Source organism: Gekko japonicus, unplaced genomic scaffold (genome assembly GCF_001447785.1).
Source record: "Gekko japonicus isolate JY-2015 unplaced genomic scaffold, Gekko_japonicus_V1.1 scaffold863, whole genome shotgun sequence".
NCBI classification, from domain to species: Eukaryota; Metazoa; Chordata; class Lepidosauria; order Squamata; family Gekkonidae; genus Gekko; species Gekko japonicus.
This window is the reverse complement of record NW_015167563.1, coordinates 405953-425622: the sequence shown is the minus strand read 5'-3', so window position 1 is coordinate 425622 and position 19670 is coordinate 405953. Positions and strand designations below refer to the sequence as shown.

The 19670-nt window shown below is 44.6% G+C and overlaps 1 protein-coding gene across 6 annotated transcripts in view; it reads right to left on the bottom strand.

The window, feature by feature from the left end:
* Positions 1 to 19670, bottom strand: part of MYOT (myotilin) — a 114641-nt gene that overhangs the window by 22990 nt on the left and 71981 nt on the right. For all 6 annotated transcript variants that reach the window (XM_015413785.1, XM_015413778.1, XM_015413780.1 and 3 more), the window contains 4 exons: positions 19497 to 19638; positions 14184 to 14207; positions 11606 to 11725; positions 9392 to 9611 (listed from right to left, as the gene is read on the bottom strand). In XM_015413785.1, coding sequence (XP_015269271.1) covers positions 9392 to 9611; positions 11606 to 11725; positions 14184 to 14207; positions 19497 to 19638 — 506 coding nt within the window. The remainder of the gene's footprint in view (positions 1 to 9391; positions 9612 to 11605; positions 11726 to 14183; positions 14208 to 19496; positions 19639 to 19670) is intronic.

Sequence of the window (19670 nt, the reverse complement as noted above, 5' to 3'; positions counted from 1 at the left end):
CTTCAGGCATTATGCTGAAAGCATAAAAATGGATACATTATTTACTCTCTGTCTGAACTTGTTGTCAAAGAGGTGGTGTCTGAATATCACCTTAGAGTAAAGAGCACCGGTTGTTCTGAAGTCTAATTCTCAGTGATGGTTAACCTGTGCTTGGGTTGTATCACCACTTCAAATGCAGCTGGGGTCTCACATGACTGAATGTTGATCTGTATCACACACCCCAACTCACTGTACACAGAAAACTTGCACACCACAGAGAAAGCTAAGCTAGAACCTTTCTTGATACCTGTTCTTGTATATGTTGGCAATCTTTTTTGGTATGGATGACCATTCAAACATGTAACCACCCACCAGTAGCCCGGAGTGGCACATCCCAGTCGCAGGTTTACCACCACAGTGAGTAATTGCACTCACTTTACAACCATGATCTAGAAAACTTCTGAAGAAAGTTCACTTGTGAGTAAAAGATAGCTTTGCCTCCTTACCCATTCATAGGTTACCTGGTGTTATGTACGTGGACCGCCACCAGGGGTCCGCGGCTAAGCAGGAGCTTGGTCCCCAAACACAAAGGGGACCTAGGATCCTAGTCCACCTAGAGTCCACCAATAGCACCCTTGGCGGGAAATTCAAACCCTCCAATGGAGACAGAGGTGTGCCGGGTGGAGTGTATATAGTTGGCCTTGCAGGGCCGTTTTTTCTTGTCTTGTTGTGAAGTACAATAAATGCGTCTGAACACATGTCGTAGTCCGAGTTCTCCATGCATCGAACCCAGTACTTCTCAGTGACGATGAAGGTGGGATCCTGATAAGCAGGCCAGGCTCACCTTCCAGCGCAGCACCGAGCATCGTTCCAGAAAACGCCACCGCGCCCCGCACCACTCCCGAGCAACACCGCACTGCACCTAGTGTCGCTGAACAATGCTCCCCTTCTCCGCACTAGAGTCATGGCCTCCACTCCGGGACACCTTGAGGTTTTCAACTCCACTCAACCTGAGCTCTGGGATTTGTGGACAAACCAGCTAACCTGCCATTTCGCCTTCCATGAGATAACCGATGTGGGCAAGAGAAGTGCTCTCCTCCTCAGCTCTTGTGGCATGAACACCATCCAACTCGCGAAGAGCCTCCTGGCCGAGAAGGCTATCCTCAAGTGCACGTACAAGGAGATCATAGATGCCCTGACCAGGTACCTCACACCCAAACCAACGACGCTGGCCAAGCGGATGGAATTCCAGGGGGGCATTCAGAAGCCCAGCAAGAAGGCCACAGCATTCATGGCCGCGCTGCGCCAACACACCATGGAGTGCGACTTCTCCAAGGTGGCGGAGAACCTCTTGTCCCAGTTCGCCTGGGGAATCAGCAATGTGAAGCTACACCGAAAGATGATCGGCACATCCGACATCAAACTCAACAAGGCCCTCCAGCTCGCAATCACCCACGAGGCCTCCCACTGCATGAGGACGATGTCCGTCTCATCCACACACCCCACCGTTGGGATCCGGCGGAGCCTCTGGACACCCCAGTAAGCCTGCCGGACATTCCCTGTGTGCCAGCTGCAGAGAGGGGCATGAGCAGAAGTCGTGCTGGTTCCGTGACGTCAGCTGCCACACATGTGGAAAACAAGGACACCTCACCCATGTCTGCAGATCCAAGGGCAACCGGAACCATCCACCCCAGCCGCAACCACGTCGCCAGGCCTCCGCACGCTACGAGGCCACCAAGGGCACGGACGATCTCTACCTCCTGACCAGCCAGCCCTCATTACAGGTACTATGCCTCCCCAACTTGCCTGCAGCCCCGAAGATCCAGGTCCAGGTCACGATCGAGGGGTCCCCCTGCCCAATGGAAGTGGGCTCAGGGTCAGCAGCTTCTATCATATCTGTAGAAACCAGGCTTTGTCTGAATGGTGGGCCCCACCTGCGGACCAGGGGTCCACGGCTAAGCAGGAGCTTGGTCCACAAACAGAAAGGGGACCTAGGATCCTAGTCCACCTAGAGTCCACCAATAGCACCCTTGGCGGGAAATTCAAACCCTCCAATGGGGACAGAGGTGTGGCAGGTGGAGTGTATATAGTTGGCCTTGCAGGGCCGTTTTTTCTTGTCTTGTTGTGAAGTACAATAAACGCGTCTGAACACATGTCATAGTCCGAGTTCTCGATGCGTCGAGCCTAGTACTTCTCTCACCTGGATTGGTACCCAGCACGAATGATGATCCATGTCAATATCCAGTAGCATAGCCCAACCAAGAACATGATTCATCTCTCTCTTTTTGATGCAGTTTAATTGTGTAAGTAGGGTTCCAGTCCTGTAGCCAGAAATTTTGGGTTGGTGGGGCATGGGGAAATTTTGTGGGGTAGCAGGAGAGGGGGTGGGACAGCCACATGTCTTTCCTGAACTCCAAGCGGTGATTTTGCTGCTTGGAGATCAGGTATGGGAACAGCATTTAAAGGGTGAAAATGTGAAAAATGATATGTTGTAAGCAAACTCACTCCATCATTCTCAGCAAGTGTTTGCTCACCCAGGGCTGATTGATCATTGCCTGTTATATCTTTGGTGATTTAAATAAATCAGATTTAAACATAGCTGACTTTCTACTGAGTCAGACTGTTTCTCTGTCTTGCATGATATCATCTACTTAGAATGGCAGTGGGGTCTTCCCGAGCACTCTGCTTAAGGTCCAGAAAGGCCTAAGAGGTCTTTAGTAAGGAATGAACCCGAACTTTAGAATAAATGCAAAGTGATTGTACATCACGAACTATGATCCCTCCTGTGTACATAAGCTGTTTTGAGTGGTGAGACTGCAAAAACAAGAAGAATCTTTATATGATTTTGTTGGGCTATTCTCCAGTGCAATAAACACATTAACTTGCTTCCCAAAACATCACCCTCAGGTTACAAACCTGAACATACTTACCTGAAAACCATCCCACTGAAGTGATATATTGCTTACTTTAAGAAACAAAAATCCCTCTACTTTTGTAACTCTGAGCTGACTTCTGGGAATGGCAACTTCCAGACAACCTGGGGTCAGCCAAAATACTGCTCTGCGGTTCCTCCCATAAGACTAGAGTCTGTACACAAATGACGAAAGAAAAAAGTTTGCAATGATTTATTCCTGTGTTTGCCATTACAAAATGAAGATCTGGAAGAAATCCTTTCTCCCAAGTTAATTAAATTAGTGTTTAAAAAAATAGTAAAACCAATACTACTTTTTAAAGCTGTCTTGTGATTTAGGAAAGAAAAAAAGTTTCTAAACAGGCAAACTTTCAGATTTTCTCCTTTTTTATTGTTTGCCTTTTGTCAGATATGAGGGTAACAAGGTTATAAAGCTGACTCCAGATGTAAACTCAAGTTTGCATACCAATGCTTGGGACATGTATTCTGGGTGGCAAGTGTTAATTGGGTACCAATTAACATAAATTCCTCCCTCCTCAAGAAAAGTGATTATGAGAAGGAAATGTGTCCTGGCTGAAAGCCAAGCTTCCTCACTTGAGAGCAGGAATTGGCCAGCATAAGAGGAAATTGCAGTGTAATCATCAGCTTCATAAAATGCTGTGAGGGTGTTAAAGGTCACATTCTCCCCTTTTATGTCAGACTCCAGCACCTTTGATTCCAGTAGGAGTTAGGCATGCTTAGTTGAAAACCATTTTTTGACAGCTAGACATCAGTTTAAAAAAAACAAACAGCTTTGTCTCTGAATGAAGCTGAATTAAGAAAGCAAGCCATGGATAGCATTGGTTCCTTGTTTGTTTTTTAAAATCAGCATAGAGGTGAAAAAAACCATGAATAAATTTGTACAACTATGGTACCTTTGGGTCAATCCACAGTTTTTTGAATACTGCACTCAGGTAATAATTTACATACCAGATATTTTCTGTCTTGACATATTAAAATCCCCATTCTGCAATGGAAGCTCTCTGGGGTGACCTTGGGCTGGTCACTCTCTTAGCCTAACCCACCTCACAGGGGCTTTTTTGTGGGAATAAAATGTAAGAGGGCAGAATAATGTTGTAAGCTGCTTTGGGTTCCCATTGGGGAGGAAAATGAGGTTTAAATGTCTAAATAAATATAATACCATTGAGGAATTGAGTTATTACAGTGATATTCAGTGATATGTGGATCCTACCCATAATATTTAATTATTATTTAAAAGATTTATACTCTGCCTCTTCAGGTTTCTGAGGGAGATTTTTCATAATATCTGTTTTCAAAACAACTGAATTCCCTAAAAAACAGTAACAAAACCACAGTGACACATTTCTAAAACCAGCAGCACACACAAAACCCACAACCTGAATCACCTTCAATCAGTGAATAAAATGGTCTTAAACGAATAATATAAACATACATTTAAAACAACCATTGGACACGTACTGTGAAGGGTCCTTCTCCTTTGAGGACAGGAGGACATCTCCATGGGTTATTCCCACTGTGCCTTTAGGGAGGCAGGAAATAGTTTTTTCCACTTCCTGTTGGCACCTCCAGAATAGCCCATCTTCAGTTCTGGGACTCCGAAAGCAGTACCTGTAGCCTGAAATAACTGGCCTTGCCCTATAAAATATAACTTTGAACATTAACTTCAACAAATAACAACCCAACTCTGTAGGATAGAGAACCCCAGAGGGAGAATAATAAGAAGCGAGAGAAGAGTCAGCACAAAAGAAGAGAAACAAAGAAAGATGACAGTGGGAGGGCTGTGAGGTCCCCCTGTCCTCAGAGGAGAAGGACCCTTCACGGTAAGTGTCCAATGGTCGTTCTCACTCTGAGGTGGAGGACATCTCCATGGGACCTCCCCGAGCAGTGTCCCTCATTTGGATGGGTCGTCATCTTCCTTCAATGCCACGGCGTGCTGAAGCACTCTTCTCCCAAACGCTGCATCTGCGGATGCCACTGTGTTGATCTTGTAGTGCCTTGTAAAGATAGAGATGGAGGACCACGTAGCCGCTTTACAGACTTCCTCCACCAAAGCTCTTTTAGAAAAGGCTGCGTTGGTCGCTGCACTTCTCAGCGAATGTGCCATGATGCCGCTGGGAATCTCGTGTCCCGAAGCCTGGTACGCCTCTATGATGCAGGATTTCAGAACCGAACCGATTGTAGACCTAGACATCTTTTCTCCCTTGCGCGGAGGGGAAATGCCGATGAATATGGGCTCAGTCTTTCTCCAAGATTCCGTCCTTGCAATGTAAATTTTGAGGGCTCTTTTAACATCTAAGGTATGCCAGAGATGTTCCTTGGGATGCTTGGGATGACGACAAAATGTAGGCAAGCATATTTCTTGTGATCGGTGAAATCTGGAGTCTATCTTGGGTCAGAAGGTAGAGTCCATGTGGAGCACCACCTTGTCCTTGTGGAACACGCAGAAGGAGGACTTTACTGACAATGCTCCGAGCTCGGATACTCTCCGTACAGAGGCGATGGCAACTAGGAACAACATTTTCACCCTCAGCCATTTCAGTCCCACCTCTCTGAGAGGTTCAAATGATGCTTTCATGAGAGCATCAAGTACAATGTTCAGCCTCCACGTTGGAAAACAATGCATTTGTGGAGGAGATTTGGCCACGGCCCCCTGAAGAAACAATTGAATATGAGGATGCTTGGTAATCTTGAAACCCTCTAATGAACGTAGAACTGTGGATAGAGCTGCCAGTTGTCTATGGAGAGTAGAAGCTTGAAGGCCTGCATCCAGCCCGTCCTGCAGAAACGAAAGAAGAGAAGCTACAGAAGGAGACAGTGGAGCCACCTTTTTCTGTCTGCACCATCTCACGAACGCCTTCCAGGTGGTATTATATATGCGAATCGTCTGGATGCCATGATGGTATCCATGACCTGAGTAGAATATCCTAACACTGCTAGACTGCTCCGCTCAATCTCCACACGGTCAGACATAACCAGGCCGGATCTGGATGCCACACCGGTCCCTGCGAGAGCATGTCCGGAGACACTGGTAGTATCAATGGTGGAAGAATTGACATCTTCTGCAGTGCCGAGAACCATGGAGGTCGTATCCATCTCGGAGCCACGAAAATGACCTCCGCTCTGAGTTCCCTGATTCTATGGAGCGTCCTGGAAATCAGAACAAATGGCGAAAACACGTACAGCAGGCCCAGAGGCCAGTTTGTTGTGAGAGCATCCGTCGCCTCTGCTTTCTGGTGGAAGTACCTGGTGAAAAACCTCGGTAGCTTGTGGTTCATGGGTGACGCAAACAAATCCAGTATTGGTTGCCTGAAATGAAGCACTAGCTTGTCGAAGAGACCTGGATGGAGTGCCCATTCTCCCTCCTGTAATGGCTCCCTGCTGAGCCAGTCTGCCTGGACGTTCTCGATCCCTCTTATGTGTTCTGCCCTCAAGGACGCAACACTCCTTTCTGCCCAGAAGATAATCTTCATTGCCTCCTTGTGCAGTTGGCAGGATCGTGAGCCGCCCTGCTTGTTGAGATGAGCTTTGGCAGCAATGTTGTCCATTCTCACCAAGACGTGATGGCCCCGCAGATGGGAAGCGAAGTGAACCAAGGACAGGCGAGTAGCTCTTAACTCCAGCAGGTTGAGCGGAAGAGACTTCTCGTTTGGCGACCAAGTCCCTTGGACTGGAACTCCTTCTAGCGTTGCTCCCTGGCCCTGGAGACTGGCGTCGGTGAACAGCTCCTTGGTGTGGCAGACATAGTAGTTCTTGCCTGATGTGAGATTGTTCATGTGCGCCCACATGAACAATCTTCCTGTTACATTTGTAAAGAAACAGATTGTTACATAGATAAGCTTCAATATTCTGGTGTTCACAAGAACACTCGTTTGTGTAGCCTCGTTTTGATGTTTCAGGCAGAAAATCATTATTTCTATGCTGGCCCCTGTAAGGATGATGAAAGCAGCAAAACCAGACTATCCACAAGCAAGGTCATGGTTTCTACCTACCCTGGGGACATGCAAAAAAGTATAATTTTGTACATGAACCTCCCCAGCCCGCAAAAACAGGTCTAATAAGGACCAAATATGCATCAGAAAGGACAGAATGTTGAGTGGCTGAATGTTGATTAAAGGAAAAGTGGAGGGAAAGAAACTAAGCTGTTCAACCCCTTCAGGAGTTTAAGGAATCTGGGAGGGGGGTATTTTGGTGTGGGATTTCCAAATTATTCCTCCCTCTCCCCATTGATTCACTGCAAGTTATTACCTCTGATAGGAAGGTAGTTGTAAATAGCCAAGAAACGGGGGGGGGGGGGCCTCAAGAAACTACATGAGGAGAGTGGAAAATGCTCTACAAAGCATAGAGTGTTGAGAGCAGAAAATAGCAATGAAAGGGGGAAAGAGGGTGGGAGGAGATACCAGCGTGTTGAAACTCCTAATTTGTCGGATGTTGGGTGAAGGAGTTTATGAGATGGATAGGATTTATGTGCCCCCCCCCAGCTTGTAAACAATATATTCATAAATTGAACAACTGACAATTTGCCTTGTAGCTGCCTCCCAAGGTAGCTCTAGCTGTGGTTTTAGATAGAATAATAGAATCATAGAGTTGGAAGGGACCTCCAGGGTCATCTAGTCCAACCCCCTGCACAGTATTTCATAAGAGTGTCTAAAAGCATCGCTGGAGCTACTGGGAGGCAGATCTGGGGTCCCATACAAGGCAAACTGACAGCTGTTAAGTTTCTGTTACCCTGGAATTCTGAAGAATCTCTCCTTATATATAATTGAATAGTGGGTGCCAAAGTTCTAATTCTAAAATGCACTCCCTTAGTGTATGGCTGATGGCACTGCTCCTCAGCATATATCGCCACCAATCAGAAGGCAAAGCCCGGGTCCCGCCCACACCACAACTGCTGCGACAACCTGGTCTTTTGCATATGGAAGCTGATTGGACTTCACTCCATTCCACACCTCAAACTCCCCCCCCCCCAAGGCAGTTGGAATGTCAGTTGCATTTGGAATCTGCTGTATTCTGGTGGTGTGCAGGTCCCAGATTCATGTTTTAAAAGCAGACTGACACTGTTTGCCCAAAGCCAGAGCACTCTCCCAGAGCCTCTTTCTAGATCTTGTTGTATTTATTTCCACAAGGGGCCTTATTTCTAGTTCTTGTATATCTCTGTATGCAATGGATCCAGTTCACAGCATTGCTGTGGTAGTGCCCTAACCCTGAAGAAGCTAACTGATGAGATTAAATGTTATAACCCGATCCTGGAATAAGTCATAATCTCTTCTTTATCTTTAATTACAGCTGTTTTATATATAAATTTTAGATGGAAAAACCAGAGTGGTTCAATTAATGAAGCAAAAAAATTGCATCAGGAAGAGAAAGAAGAAGAAGAAGACGACGACGACAAAAACAACAACAATTTCATCTTAGGAACTACAATCTTCCCATAGACTGCACCTCTGTTTTACAGACAGTCCTGCTATTACAATTAACCTTTTAAAGATTTAATCATTCTATAGGAATCCCTCTAATTAATCCACCCTAACCCTCTTATGGCTAGCTGGCAATTATGTGTTATGAACAGGTAATTTTGCTTTAGAAGATTGATTACTAAATCCAGAAATAGAATAATTGAGTCCACTGAAATTCACACTTTTTGCCACAGGAAACTTATGATGCTTGGATGCACAGGTATTGTTAGAGTGCAATGTTAGTTATTTAGCAGAGCTGGCAAGAGAACATGCACTGGTTCTAGTTTGCTCCAGTGTTGATCTTTAACAGTTTCAGAGCAAATGTGAGTTTTCAGTCCGACTGAAATGGGATGGCACAATAACTAAGTATTTTACTTTAACCAAGAGCAGGGGAAATGATTTGCACACTTGGCATATCGCTCTGGCAAATCTGTGGCCGTATTTCATATAGTGGTTAATAGGCTTGTGCCCTACGATAGCTTAGACAGATTTCTGTGCAATCAAAATATCCAATCTTTGTTTTGTACAAAATTATTGCAAAGGATATATGGCATGAAAGCCTTCCTGCTCGTTGCATGGCTAGGTTTACAGCATGCATGCAGAGAAACCAGTAGCTAGGCTTCTAGAATCCATACATGGCATACACACAAGGCAATGTTTTGGAATACTGTTGTCAAAGGCTTTCACGGCCAGAATTCATTAGTTGCTGTAGATTTTCCGGGATGTGTGGCCGTGGTCTTGGCATTGTAGAACCTGACGTTTTGCCAGTAACTGTGACTGGCATCCTCAGAGGTATAAACACAGAAAGATGGAGTATCTTTCCATCTTTCTGTGTTATACCTCTGAGGATGCCAGTCACAGTTACTGGTGAAACGTCAGGTTCTACAGTGGCAAGACCACGGCCACACAACCCGGAAAATCTACAGCAACTTTTGGAATACTATTTGAAGTTTTTTTCCTCTGGCCAATGCAGTTGCTGCTCTAGGATGGCAGGCAGATACCTGCCTTTTCAGTTGCATTGGCTTACCAATAGTTTGAGTTCTCTGAAGGGTTTTCATACATGCCGCAGGAGTCCTTGCTCTCATCCTCATAATTCTGCCACCAAGAACTTGCATGCTCCGCTTGGTTTGTTGGGCCAGCAGCAGGCATCTGTGGCATAATGTTGGGAAAGTATTGGCTCTTTAGTGCAGGGCTCTCTATAGTTGGTGCTTCTGATACTGGAGTATTTTTAAAACTTTCTGCTGTTCCTAGAAAACACAGTTCTTTTAATGACACAAGTAGAAATTAAACCAATGACAGCAACTCTTACCATTATGCCATTCTTTTGTGGTGGTAGAAAGGAGATTTCTTTTTTAAAAACTTTCTTGTAAAACTGTCTAATCTGGCAATCTCTTTACTTGGAGAAATTCTACTATCCCCTCTTGGTGAAGAGGAGAACAGTACTCTAAAACAAAACAAGAATAACAAGGAATGACAATGTTCAGATATTCAGGATCAAATTTTTGGTTGGGATAGAGGAACTATTATTTATTTGGACATCTGTTATGGCGCCCATCTAGGAAACTTGCCTGAGGTGGCTTACAAAGATGGGAAACCTTATGGAATCCAGTGGCTCTAGCCACTAAAGGAAAAATACAAGGAATTTTAGATACTTTTTTGAAATGAAAAGGCACAAGTCACGTGCAGTGAGAAACTATTGATTGTCTTCATGACAATGGAACTCTCATGGAAATCTGCAGGCTCAAGCACTCCCTTCCGTTACAATTAATCATTTCCACTTTTGTGGCAAGTCACAGTTTGTCAGGTCTGAATGACAAACTATGGGTTTGTTCTCATGCTTCCAAAACATGGTTTGGAATCTGGATTTTAAGGGAACAGAACAAAGCAGTTTGTCATTTCAGTGAAATAGCAAACTGTGGTTTTCTGTGAAAGCAATTTCTGAACCATACACGAGGAATGGGGGGAAAGCATAAGGCTATTTGTCATTACATATGAACAGGGCTTTTTTTGTAGAAAAAGCCCAGCAGGAACTCATTAATATAATAGGCCACACCCAACAGCAGAAACTCATTAGCATGGTAGGCCACACCCCTGACAGCACAGCTCATTTGGCATATTAGGTCACACCCCCATGTTACCAGAAGTGTGGTCATCCAGCCACACCCACCTTTTGCTTCTTATTCTGTATACCTTCTTTGTTGTCCAAGCCCAGGGCTTTTTTGTAGCAGGAACTCCTTTACACATTAGGCCACACACCCCTAATGTAGCCAATCCTAATGAGTTTCTGCTGTTGGGTGTGGCCTATTATGCTAATGTGTTCCTGCTGGGTGTGGCCAACTTGGAAGCCAGCCGGAACTCCGTTCCTGTGCGTTCCTGCCCAAAAATAGCCCTGCATATGAATCATGCCAGAGTCTTGCACTGTTTTTGGAAGAGAACCAATCCTGGTTTGCTTCAGATCTTCACTGACAATGACCTATGAGCCGGGGAACAGCTGAGACTCTCCTGGTAATGTCAGTGCCAATGACCTCATAAACTGTAACTGCCAAGCAAGTTGATTTACACAGATAAGTATTTGAAGAAGGAGGAGCATTTGTCAGGGATGTTAGCTTGAGCAGATGGCATACTGGTTGTCAGCCCTTTAGCCAGGGCGAGAGTCTTACATTTCTTACGGGTACTCTCTCTCTCTTGGGGTCATAGCAGAAGCTGGGAGGTACCACTTTGGCCGCTTTCTTACCAGTACTTTATACTGATCTGTACCAGCTTTCTTTCACCCTAACTCTTCAGCCTTGTGGAATAAAGACTATGTGTTTTCAGCTGCTTGATTTATTTATTATGTTTATGTTCAGCTCTTCATTTGGGATGCTCAGAGGTGCTTACATGGAGTTCCCTACCAGTCTTTTACTTAGGCACTGAGCCATGTGAGACTCACTGGTCTTTTACAATGCAATAGCATCTTATGCCCTCCAACCATTCTTTGGCACCCAGTTTCCAGACAGTGACCTCAAACCAGGAAAACTGCACATACAAATCTTCACTAAATACATTAACACAACACATATTTTTTTCATTGCTCTAATTGTACTTCCATTCTGATCTTTTGCTCTGTTGAACAGCTCACTGATAACACAGAACTGTCTGTGTGTCCCAAGGAAAAGCAAAGAGAGGTTGACAAGAGAGTATTGTTTCCAGAACAGAAACTTAACACTTGAAACTGGTTAGGGGGAGAGAAATCTGCAGTTACCTGGAGAAACAAAAAGGCATGCGTTGGATACCACTGCACCAAACTCATTTTCAGCAACACATGTAAATAGGCCAGAATCTCCAGGGAACGCTTCTGTGATCACCAAGGTGCAAACTTCCTCTGAAAGGAGGAAATTATGAATGAGGCATAAACCTGTGAGCAGAAGGTTGCATAGCTTCATCACTCCTAGCCATGATAGCAGCAGTGGGAATTTATCTAATTTCCCATAGATTCATGACTTAATTTTATGAGTACTAAAAATAAAACAGCACAAGGGAAAAAAATCATATGCATACAATATGCTTTTGCTGTTTGTGCATGTAATTAAAGCCTGGATTGATATGTTTGGTGCATTATTACTTTTACAAGTGTTACTGCTATTTGGTCAAAACTTTTATATACATGATAAAGGGGTGTGTGTGGTGTGGCAGTGCATGGAATGCTAATTTAGTGCATTGCTCATCTCTGCTTTTTCTTGTGAATGTGTCTAATTGGAAAGCATTAATTCCCATCTGCCAATAGTCTATTGCTGCTGAAGAGGACAAGGGCTAACATCTGTGAATCTTGTCATAATTATGAACCTGGTTGACTAATATCACCAAACCGCTCTCTTTTTGTATAAAAAAACAAACAAAATAGGTAACTCTGGCCCTTTTCAAACTGCCTTTGTATTCCCTTTTAGTAACTGGTTGCTAATGGATTTTTTTCTGTCATTTCAGACAGATCCATTTGAGTAACCAGTTGCTAGTGGAATTTATTTACCTGTTCATACAAACTGCTTGCGTCGGGTTAGCAAAGTGTGGTTGAGCTACTTTTGAGGAAAACTGCTCTATTCCATTTTCTGCCCCTTTGCTGCACTTCTGTATCACTGTGGTATGCTGTTTAAAATGTCCATAGTGCTTCTTACAATGCTGCTTTCTGCCTCCCTTTTTCACCATGCGATCTTCCTCAGACTTTAAAAAAACACGTTCTAAGTTGAGTGCTGTAGTGCTAAACCAATATAGCATTACAGTGCTATAGTGGCACCATTGAGATGCCTTGACTCCATTGACTCAATAGAGTGCTATATTGGTTTAGCACTATAGCGCTCAACTTAGAATGTTCCAAAAAAAGTCTGAGGAGGATCATGCGGTGAAAAAGGGCAGGGGAAAAAAGTGGCACTGTTTGACATGACCATAGCACTTCAGAGAAGGAAATTCACTGTATGAAACACTCATCCCTGTATCGCTTTACTCGAAATCGACAATGAATAACATCCGGTTTAGAATGGTAATGTGAAAAGGGCCTCTAATTAATAAGGACCTGTGGTGTGGAGCCACTTCCTTTCTGTTTCAAATTAAAGTGAAGACTGCACTGCAAACTTGTCCATATTGTCGCTGAAACATCTGCAAGCTTCAAGCCAACTAAATCTTTGTGGACTCTGTGGTAAAGAGTTACAAAGAATGTTATAGTTAAGAAAGAGTTAATGCTTGGAGAAGAGGCCATCTGCCTCCTGATGGTAACTGGGAGAAGCAGCAGCAGCTGTGTTATTGCTAAGATGGCTGCTGGAACTGTTATAGTTAGGGGCTGTAGGGCCCAGTTGTATTAGATATAAATAAAACTGTTGAAATCTTTCGCAAGCAGTGAGATCAGTTCTTTTGGGAACCTGGAAGACCTTCCTGTGATCCCAGTGTAACAGACTGAACATGGCAGGCAGTTCTTATGTATGTAGACCAGTGAATGCAGAACACTACCAGCTTTCCAGTACAGTATTCTATACCGAATTCTTCCTAAATAGGACTGCAGTCTTATTAACCATACACTATGCATTGGTAGGAGCTGCGGAGGCTCAAGTGGTTAAGACGATGAACTGCAGGCTGTGGAAGGTCGGTAGTTCAGCAGTTCGAGGCCCGAGTGTGCCACATGACGGAGTGAGCTCCCGTCTCTAGTTCCAGCTCCTGCCAACCTAGCAGTTCGAAAGCAAGAAATTGCAAGTAGATAAATAGGTTCCACTTCAGTGGGAAGGTAACAGCGTTCCGTGCGCCTTGGTGTTTAGTCATGGCAGCCCCATGATCACGGAAACGTCTTCGGACAGCACCGGCTCTTCGGCTTTGAAACGGAGATGAGCACCGCAACCCTAGAGTCGGACTTGACTGGCTTTCGAGCAAGGGAACCTTTACCTTTACTTTATGCATTGCTACTGAGGCTTCAGTTGCATATCATAAACCTATTTGACTCAATGGGACTGACATCTATAAACAGTCACAGGACAGGACAGCATATCACAATTTTTGGATACTAATGGTAAATGACTGGAGTGTAAGAACCCAAGAACTAAGTATGCTCTGTTTGTGTTCTTCTTTGTCAGTTTTATCTGGAAGTCTGCTGCTTTTCTTACGGACAGTATGAATAGGTTGCTCAGTATAATTATCAATCCGGTAAGGGAGATTGCACATCAAAGCAGGCTTCTACACATGCAGTGGATGGCTGAATGTATCTGTTGATGCAAACAGGGATGTGAACTAGATGTTGTACTAGCATACTTCTGTGTAACTGCAGATAGATTAGGACCAATGCCTACTTATTTACAAATACTTACCAGGGACCAGGGATAAGCAGGCCTCTGTAGGAAGAAGACAGGATCTCGTTATGGATTGTTAGTAAAATATGATCTGTCTTTTTTTTTAAAGCACAGGCAAACTTAACCGACTGCAAATTATGTGCTGTTTTGGGGACCATTTTACCTGGCTGGCTGCACTTCTGTATTTCTACTGAATGTTCATTTGTCATTGCAGAGCCAGTTGAAGACATAAAACCCAGTGCCCTCCTCCTACTCAGCATCAGGAAAAATGTATTTACAAATAAAGCACAGCACTTGAAGAGACTTTTGCTCCAGAGGTCACGTAGCATTGTATTTTGCCTCTCTCATCTTCTGTCATCCCATCCATAAAGCAGGGGTCACCATGCTGGAAAAGGAAATAACTGACAAAGCCAGTCTTGAGTCATGCTTCATATATATCACTAAAGACTCCCATCCAGCTATTGGTAGGCCTTGCACCAACAGCTCAGCTCTGGCTCAGCTCTGGCTCAGTTCCGGCTCCCTAACAAAGATACTTGTATGACTGCAAGCATATTGTTGCATTTTTACATTACATTTTTTGCACATAAAACATGGTACAGCTTAAAATGAAATATGTGAAGATTAGAAATCACTTTGGCAAAAGCACTTAACCCCCCCTGGCTGAATGTACGCTATTTTACTTATTTTGTATACCTTTTTTCTTGTTCCAACTGGGTTTAAACAAAAATGGCCACATAAACAAGAGATTTAAAACAATGTTATAACATTTCAGAGATCTAGCCAAAGACTCTCCTAAATGGTTTTGCTTTGCATCTTCTGAGGAGCAGCAAAGGAATGGTGTTGCCACAAAAAGCCCTCATCCAGGCTGCTGAAGATTTTACCTCCCTTACTGAAGCGACAATAAATTCTGCTGGGATTAGCAGAACTGGCTGGCAAGCTTATGGCTGGTATGTGGATTCCTGGCTGTATAGGGTATTGAAGGGCAAAACCAGCCCTTGAGTGAATCCAAAAGCAAATTGGCAACAAAACTAGATGTTCTAGCCCTGACCTGGATAGTCCAGGCAAACCCAATCTCGTCAGATCTCGGAAGCTAAGCAGGGCAAACCCTGGCAAATACTTGGATGAAAGACCTCCAAGGAATACCAGGGCTGGGACACAGGGGCAGGAAATAGCAAGCCACCTCTCTGAATGTCCCACTAGGGGTTGCCAGAAGTCAGTCATGACTTCCAGGCAGACACACATACACACACACAACCCCCCCCCCATCTAGATGTTCTAAACGATTGGCCCTACTTGTCCCAATCAACATTTGTACTGCTTCACGAATGAAATGTAAGGTTCTGAGTTGTCTCCAAAGGCAGGCAGCCATACACGTTCTGCTTCCACATGGATGATTTGCTCTGTCCCATCTCCCAAACCCCAGTAGGGTTTCTAGGAGCATCTACAAGACATTCTCCTCCTCCCATTATCCTTCCTCAGTTTCCCTTTCCTTCCTCCAGTGTTTTCAGAATCTGCTTTGATCCAGTGTTTATGGAAATATTGGAGTCAAAGCATGTTAGCTGTCATGTGGATGGGAAGGTGCAGATTTCCAAGCCTCCCTGCCTATATCTGGCACCATTTCTCATCCTGTCACAGCTGCTGTCCCCCCTCACTGCAACAAGATTTTTTTGTATCTTCTTTTTTTAAAAAGCAAGTTGTATATAATTTGTAGATTGTCTCTAAAATGTATCTCCATGTTTCTCTACGATCATTCATGGTTACTCAGCTGGTGGGCTTGGAGCTACCAATGGATCAGCAGAATTCTGTGGCTGGGAAATCAATTTCAAGCAGTGTCCCACGGAAACATAATAATAATGTAACAGGACAATGGGATCAAGTTGTGGAATCAACAGGAAACATGCACCTTATTGAAATATTTGGGTGTGTTGGCATGGCAATTTGATGAACTACTTCATTTTAGACTCACACTGTTGGTGGGAGAAGCCAGGGGCAAAGGATGTATTTATAATGCCCAGTGCAATGCAAGAGGCTTGTGGGATGATGGAATGATGTCATGACTTCTGCCCTGAGATTTAACAGGCTCTTATAAATCCTTATTCAGCTACTGGAGTGCTAAAAACCAAACACGTGTTTCTAACGATCCAGTCCTTGTAAACACTGCTGTGAGATACAGAAATAACATGCTCATGTTCTAATGTAACAAATGGACCTAGTAAACCCCAATGACAGTCCCACTGAAGTCAACAGCATCTCTGTCAATGGAGCCTTTTGAGAATTTATGTGGAATGTCTCTTAACATGAGGGACTCTCGTGGTTTGATTTCAGTATTGATGCAGTATGAAATGCCACAAAGGCTTAACATTTCCTTATAATCATTTTATCTGTTTCTAATTTATGCCGCGTCACCTAATACAACACATTTGTTCTAATTTTAATGCCACTTTCCCTCATTAGCTCTGCATGGTCCCAACTATTTTTAACCACTCTGTAACCTCTGTATATCACCCATTAGAGGGCAGGTGGGGAGGAGAGAAGTGAGAAGTACAATGAGAAAATAACTGAAACACACAAACACGAAGTCTGGGACAAGCACTGTCCTGGGTTTTAGATTATCTTGCTCACAACCATTCTTTAATTTATTTATTTATTTATTCAGGTATTTCTACCCCGCCCTACCCCGCGAGCGGGCTCAGGGCGGCTTACAAAGGCCTAGTGCATGTAAATCTAAAGTCTTCCTGGATGCATCTCAGATAAACAGCTTTAAAATCTTCTCTTAAACTGTTGGTAGTATTAAATTGTTTGGTTTAAATCTGTCAGGAAGAAAATTAAAGAAATGATACCTAGGGTGCAATCTAAGTCAATGGAAAGGCTTCTACTGATTTTCATAGTAATGAATTCTACTGCAAATTAAGATGTTTTGAAGGATGCACAATGTGAACCTTAAGATATATCTCAGCACTTTGGGTTGGATACTATGATGCTGTTCTACCAAGCAAGGAGTCTACTTCTGACAAAACAAAGGTTTTTTCAAAGCATATATATACATTCAGCTGCAGTACATGTAGACTGACCACTGGGTTTTTCAGGGTTCTGGTCTGCAATACCAAAACTATGCATATGCAAAATGCCCACGTTCTCCTTTTCAGGCAATATGGTGGGTAGCATGCACTCCCAGTACCCATGGACATAGGCGTAATCTTCGTGGGGGCGGCGGGGCTTCAGCCCCCGCCGAAATTTTCAGGAAGCTGCTCAGCCTCCCCCGGGAGCCACCCTTGCTCCTAGCAAAGCAATGCCTCTGGCCCAGCCCCAGCCCCCCCCGGGAAATTGGAAAGTCTACACCCTTGCCCATGGATGCAACATCTGTAAAGAGCTTCTAAAACATGAAAAAAGTTTGTGTGCCATTTTGTTTTTTTCTAGGCTGCTTGATGTTTTCCCTCATTTCTTCTGCATATGAAAGCAGTTTAATGAACTAGCAATTATGCCTGATCTTATTTAATGGCAATGGTATGACTTTCTTGAGTACATTAAGGGCTCAACTAAATAAAGACAGGGTGACATGATGTCAATATTTATCTGGTCGTTGTCAGTTAACCAGCTGCCACTTAAGCGACAGGAAACACAATGAGTAAAACAACGTCGATGATTTTAAGAGGCTATTAATAATAGAGGGGGCTCATGCCCCTTCTGCATATGAGAACAGTATCACATGGGTTCCACATGCTAAGGCTTATATGCACAATATCTTGATTTATACAATTTCTCCTCTTTTGTGTTCTTTAAGAGGGAAGACCTGCATTGTGTGGATGGCTGTACAGACAGACCTTCACATGAAGTATCCACATGATAAATTTTATTTTGCACATCGTGGAGGAGAGGGGTGTGCACTCAGTAGGGTTACCAAGTACCTACCGCGAATCAGCGGGGGACACATAGTTCTTGGCGGGAACATTCCCACAGGGAAAACACACACGCTGCACTATGCTGTTGCCCAGACGTGACGTAGGCACGTAGCCGGGCGAGGCTCTAGCAATGGGGCTGAAAACTCGATGGTACCATCAAGTTTTCAGCCCCATTGCCAGAGCCTCGCCCGGCTACGTGCCCAGCGTGTTGACGTCACGTCTGGGTGACAGCATAGTGCAACGCGGGTGTGTTGCAGGCAGGAATGTTCCAGTGGGAAAGCATGTGTTCCCTGCCGATTCGCGGTAGGTACTTGGTAGCCCCGGCACTCAGCCCTCCTTTGCTCAAAGACTGTAGCTACACAGGTGTCTAAAGCAACTTAAGAAGGAAGTATATCATTGGGACTCATCAGGCCCTTAAGCCTACCCAAAGCAATCCTAAACAGAGCTACACCCCTCAAAGTCCACTGAAGTCAATGAATTGCATTCACTGTGGAGTCTAAGCAGGGTTACATCTTCCTATAACCAATGGATTTAGAAGGGTGTAAGTCTGCTTGGGATTGCACAGTGAGCCCCCTAGGGTTGCCAGGTCTGGGTTGGAAAATACTTGGCGACTTTGGGGGTGGTTCCAGGAGAGGGCAGGGTTTGGGGAGGGGAGGAGCCTCAGCAGGGTACAGTGCCATAGAGTCCACCCTTCAAAGCAGCCATTTTCTCCAGGGGAGCTGATCTCTGTAAGCTGGAGATCAGTGGTAAAAGCGGGAGATCCCCAGGCCCCACCTAGGGTTGCCAAATTCTCTTTACCTGCCGGCAGGGGGCTCCCTTTCGGCGTCTTTAGCGCGTGTGTGCAAAGCGCGCGCACGCCGCATGCACGTCACCCAGATGTGACGTGATGACGCCGGGCACGCTGGGGCGGGGCCACAGCCATTTGAGGGGAAAACTCTTTGGAAAACATAGGGTTTCCCCCGGGGCCCAATTCCCCCGGTGGGGTTTCCCCCGGGGCCCAATTCTGCGAGGGCGGAAATCGGGCCTCCAAAGCGGGGGGAAATCCGCCGCCCGGGGGGATTTGGCAGCCCTAGCCCCACCTGGAAGCTGGCAACCCTAGCATCCCCCCAGAGTGTTGGAGAATCATGAAAGAGAAATTATTTGCTAAGTAGCTTTATGGATTTCTAAAGAAGCCAACTGCAAAGCGATCTGCAGGGGCATGTGATGTATTTTCAAGTATAACAGATTATGACAGGCAGAGGATTGGTATCACCCACTTCTGCCATTTCCCCTCTCTTCCCCAAAGCACTCTGTCACTCTTGCAGATTACATTTTGTTATCAACCCACCTAATTACTAAATGTTTCACTAATAGGAACAATAATAATCACATTTTCTTTCAAACACAACATTTACATCACAAGTCAGGAAAGTGTTTTTTTTAAAAAACCTACTTTTCCTTAATATCCGGAAATCTGCAGAATCGATTATTTGATTATCTTGTCGGTACCAGCGAACTTGGAAAGGGGGCGTTGCTCGTATTCGACATTCAAATACCACTAGCTGTCCTTTGGTGGCTCTAATATGTTGTAGGCCCTATAAAAGGGGGGAAACTGTTGTAATTTTTA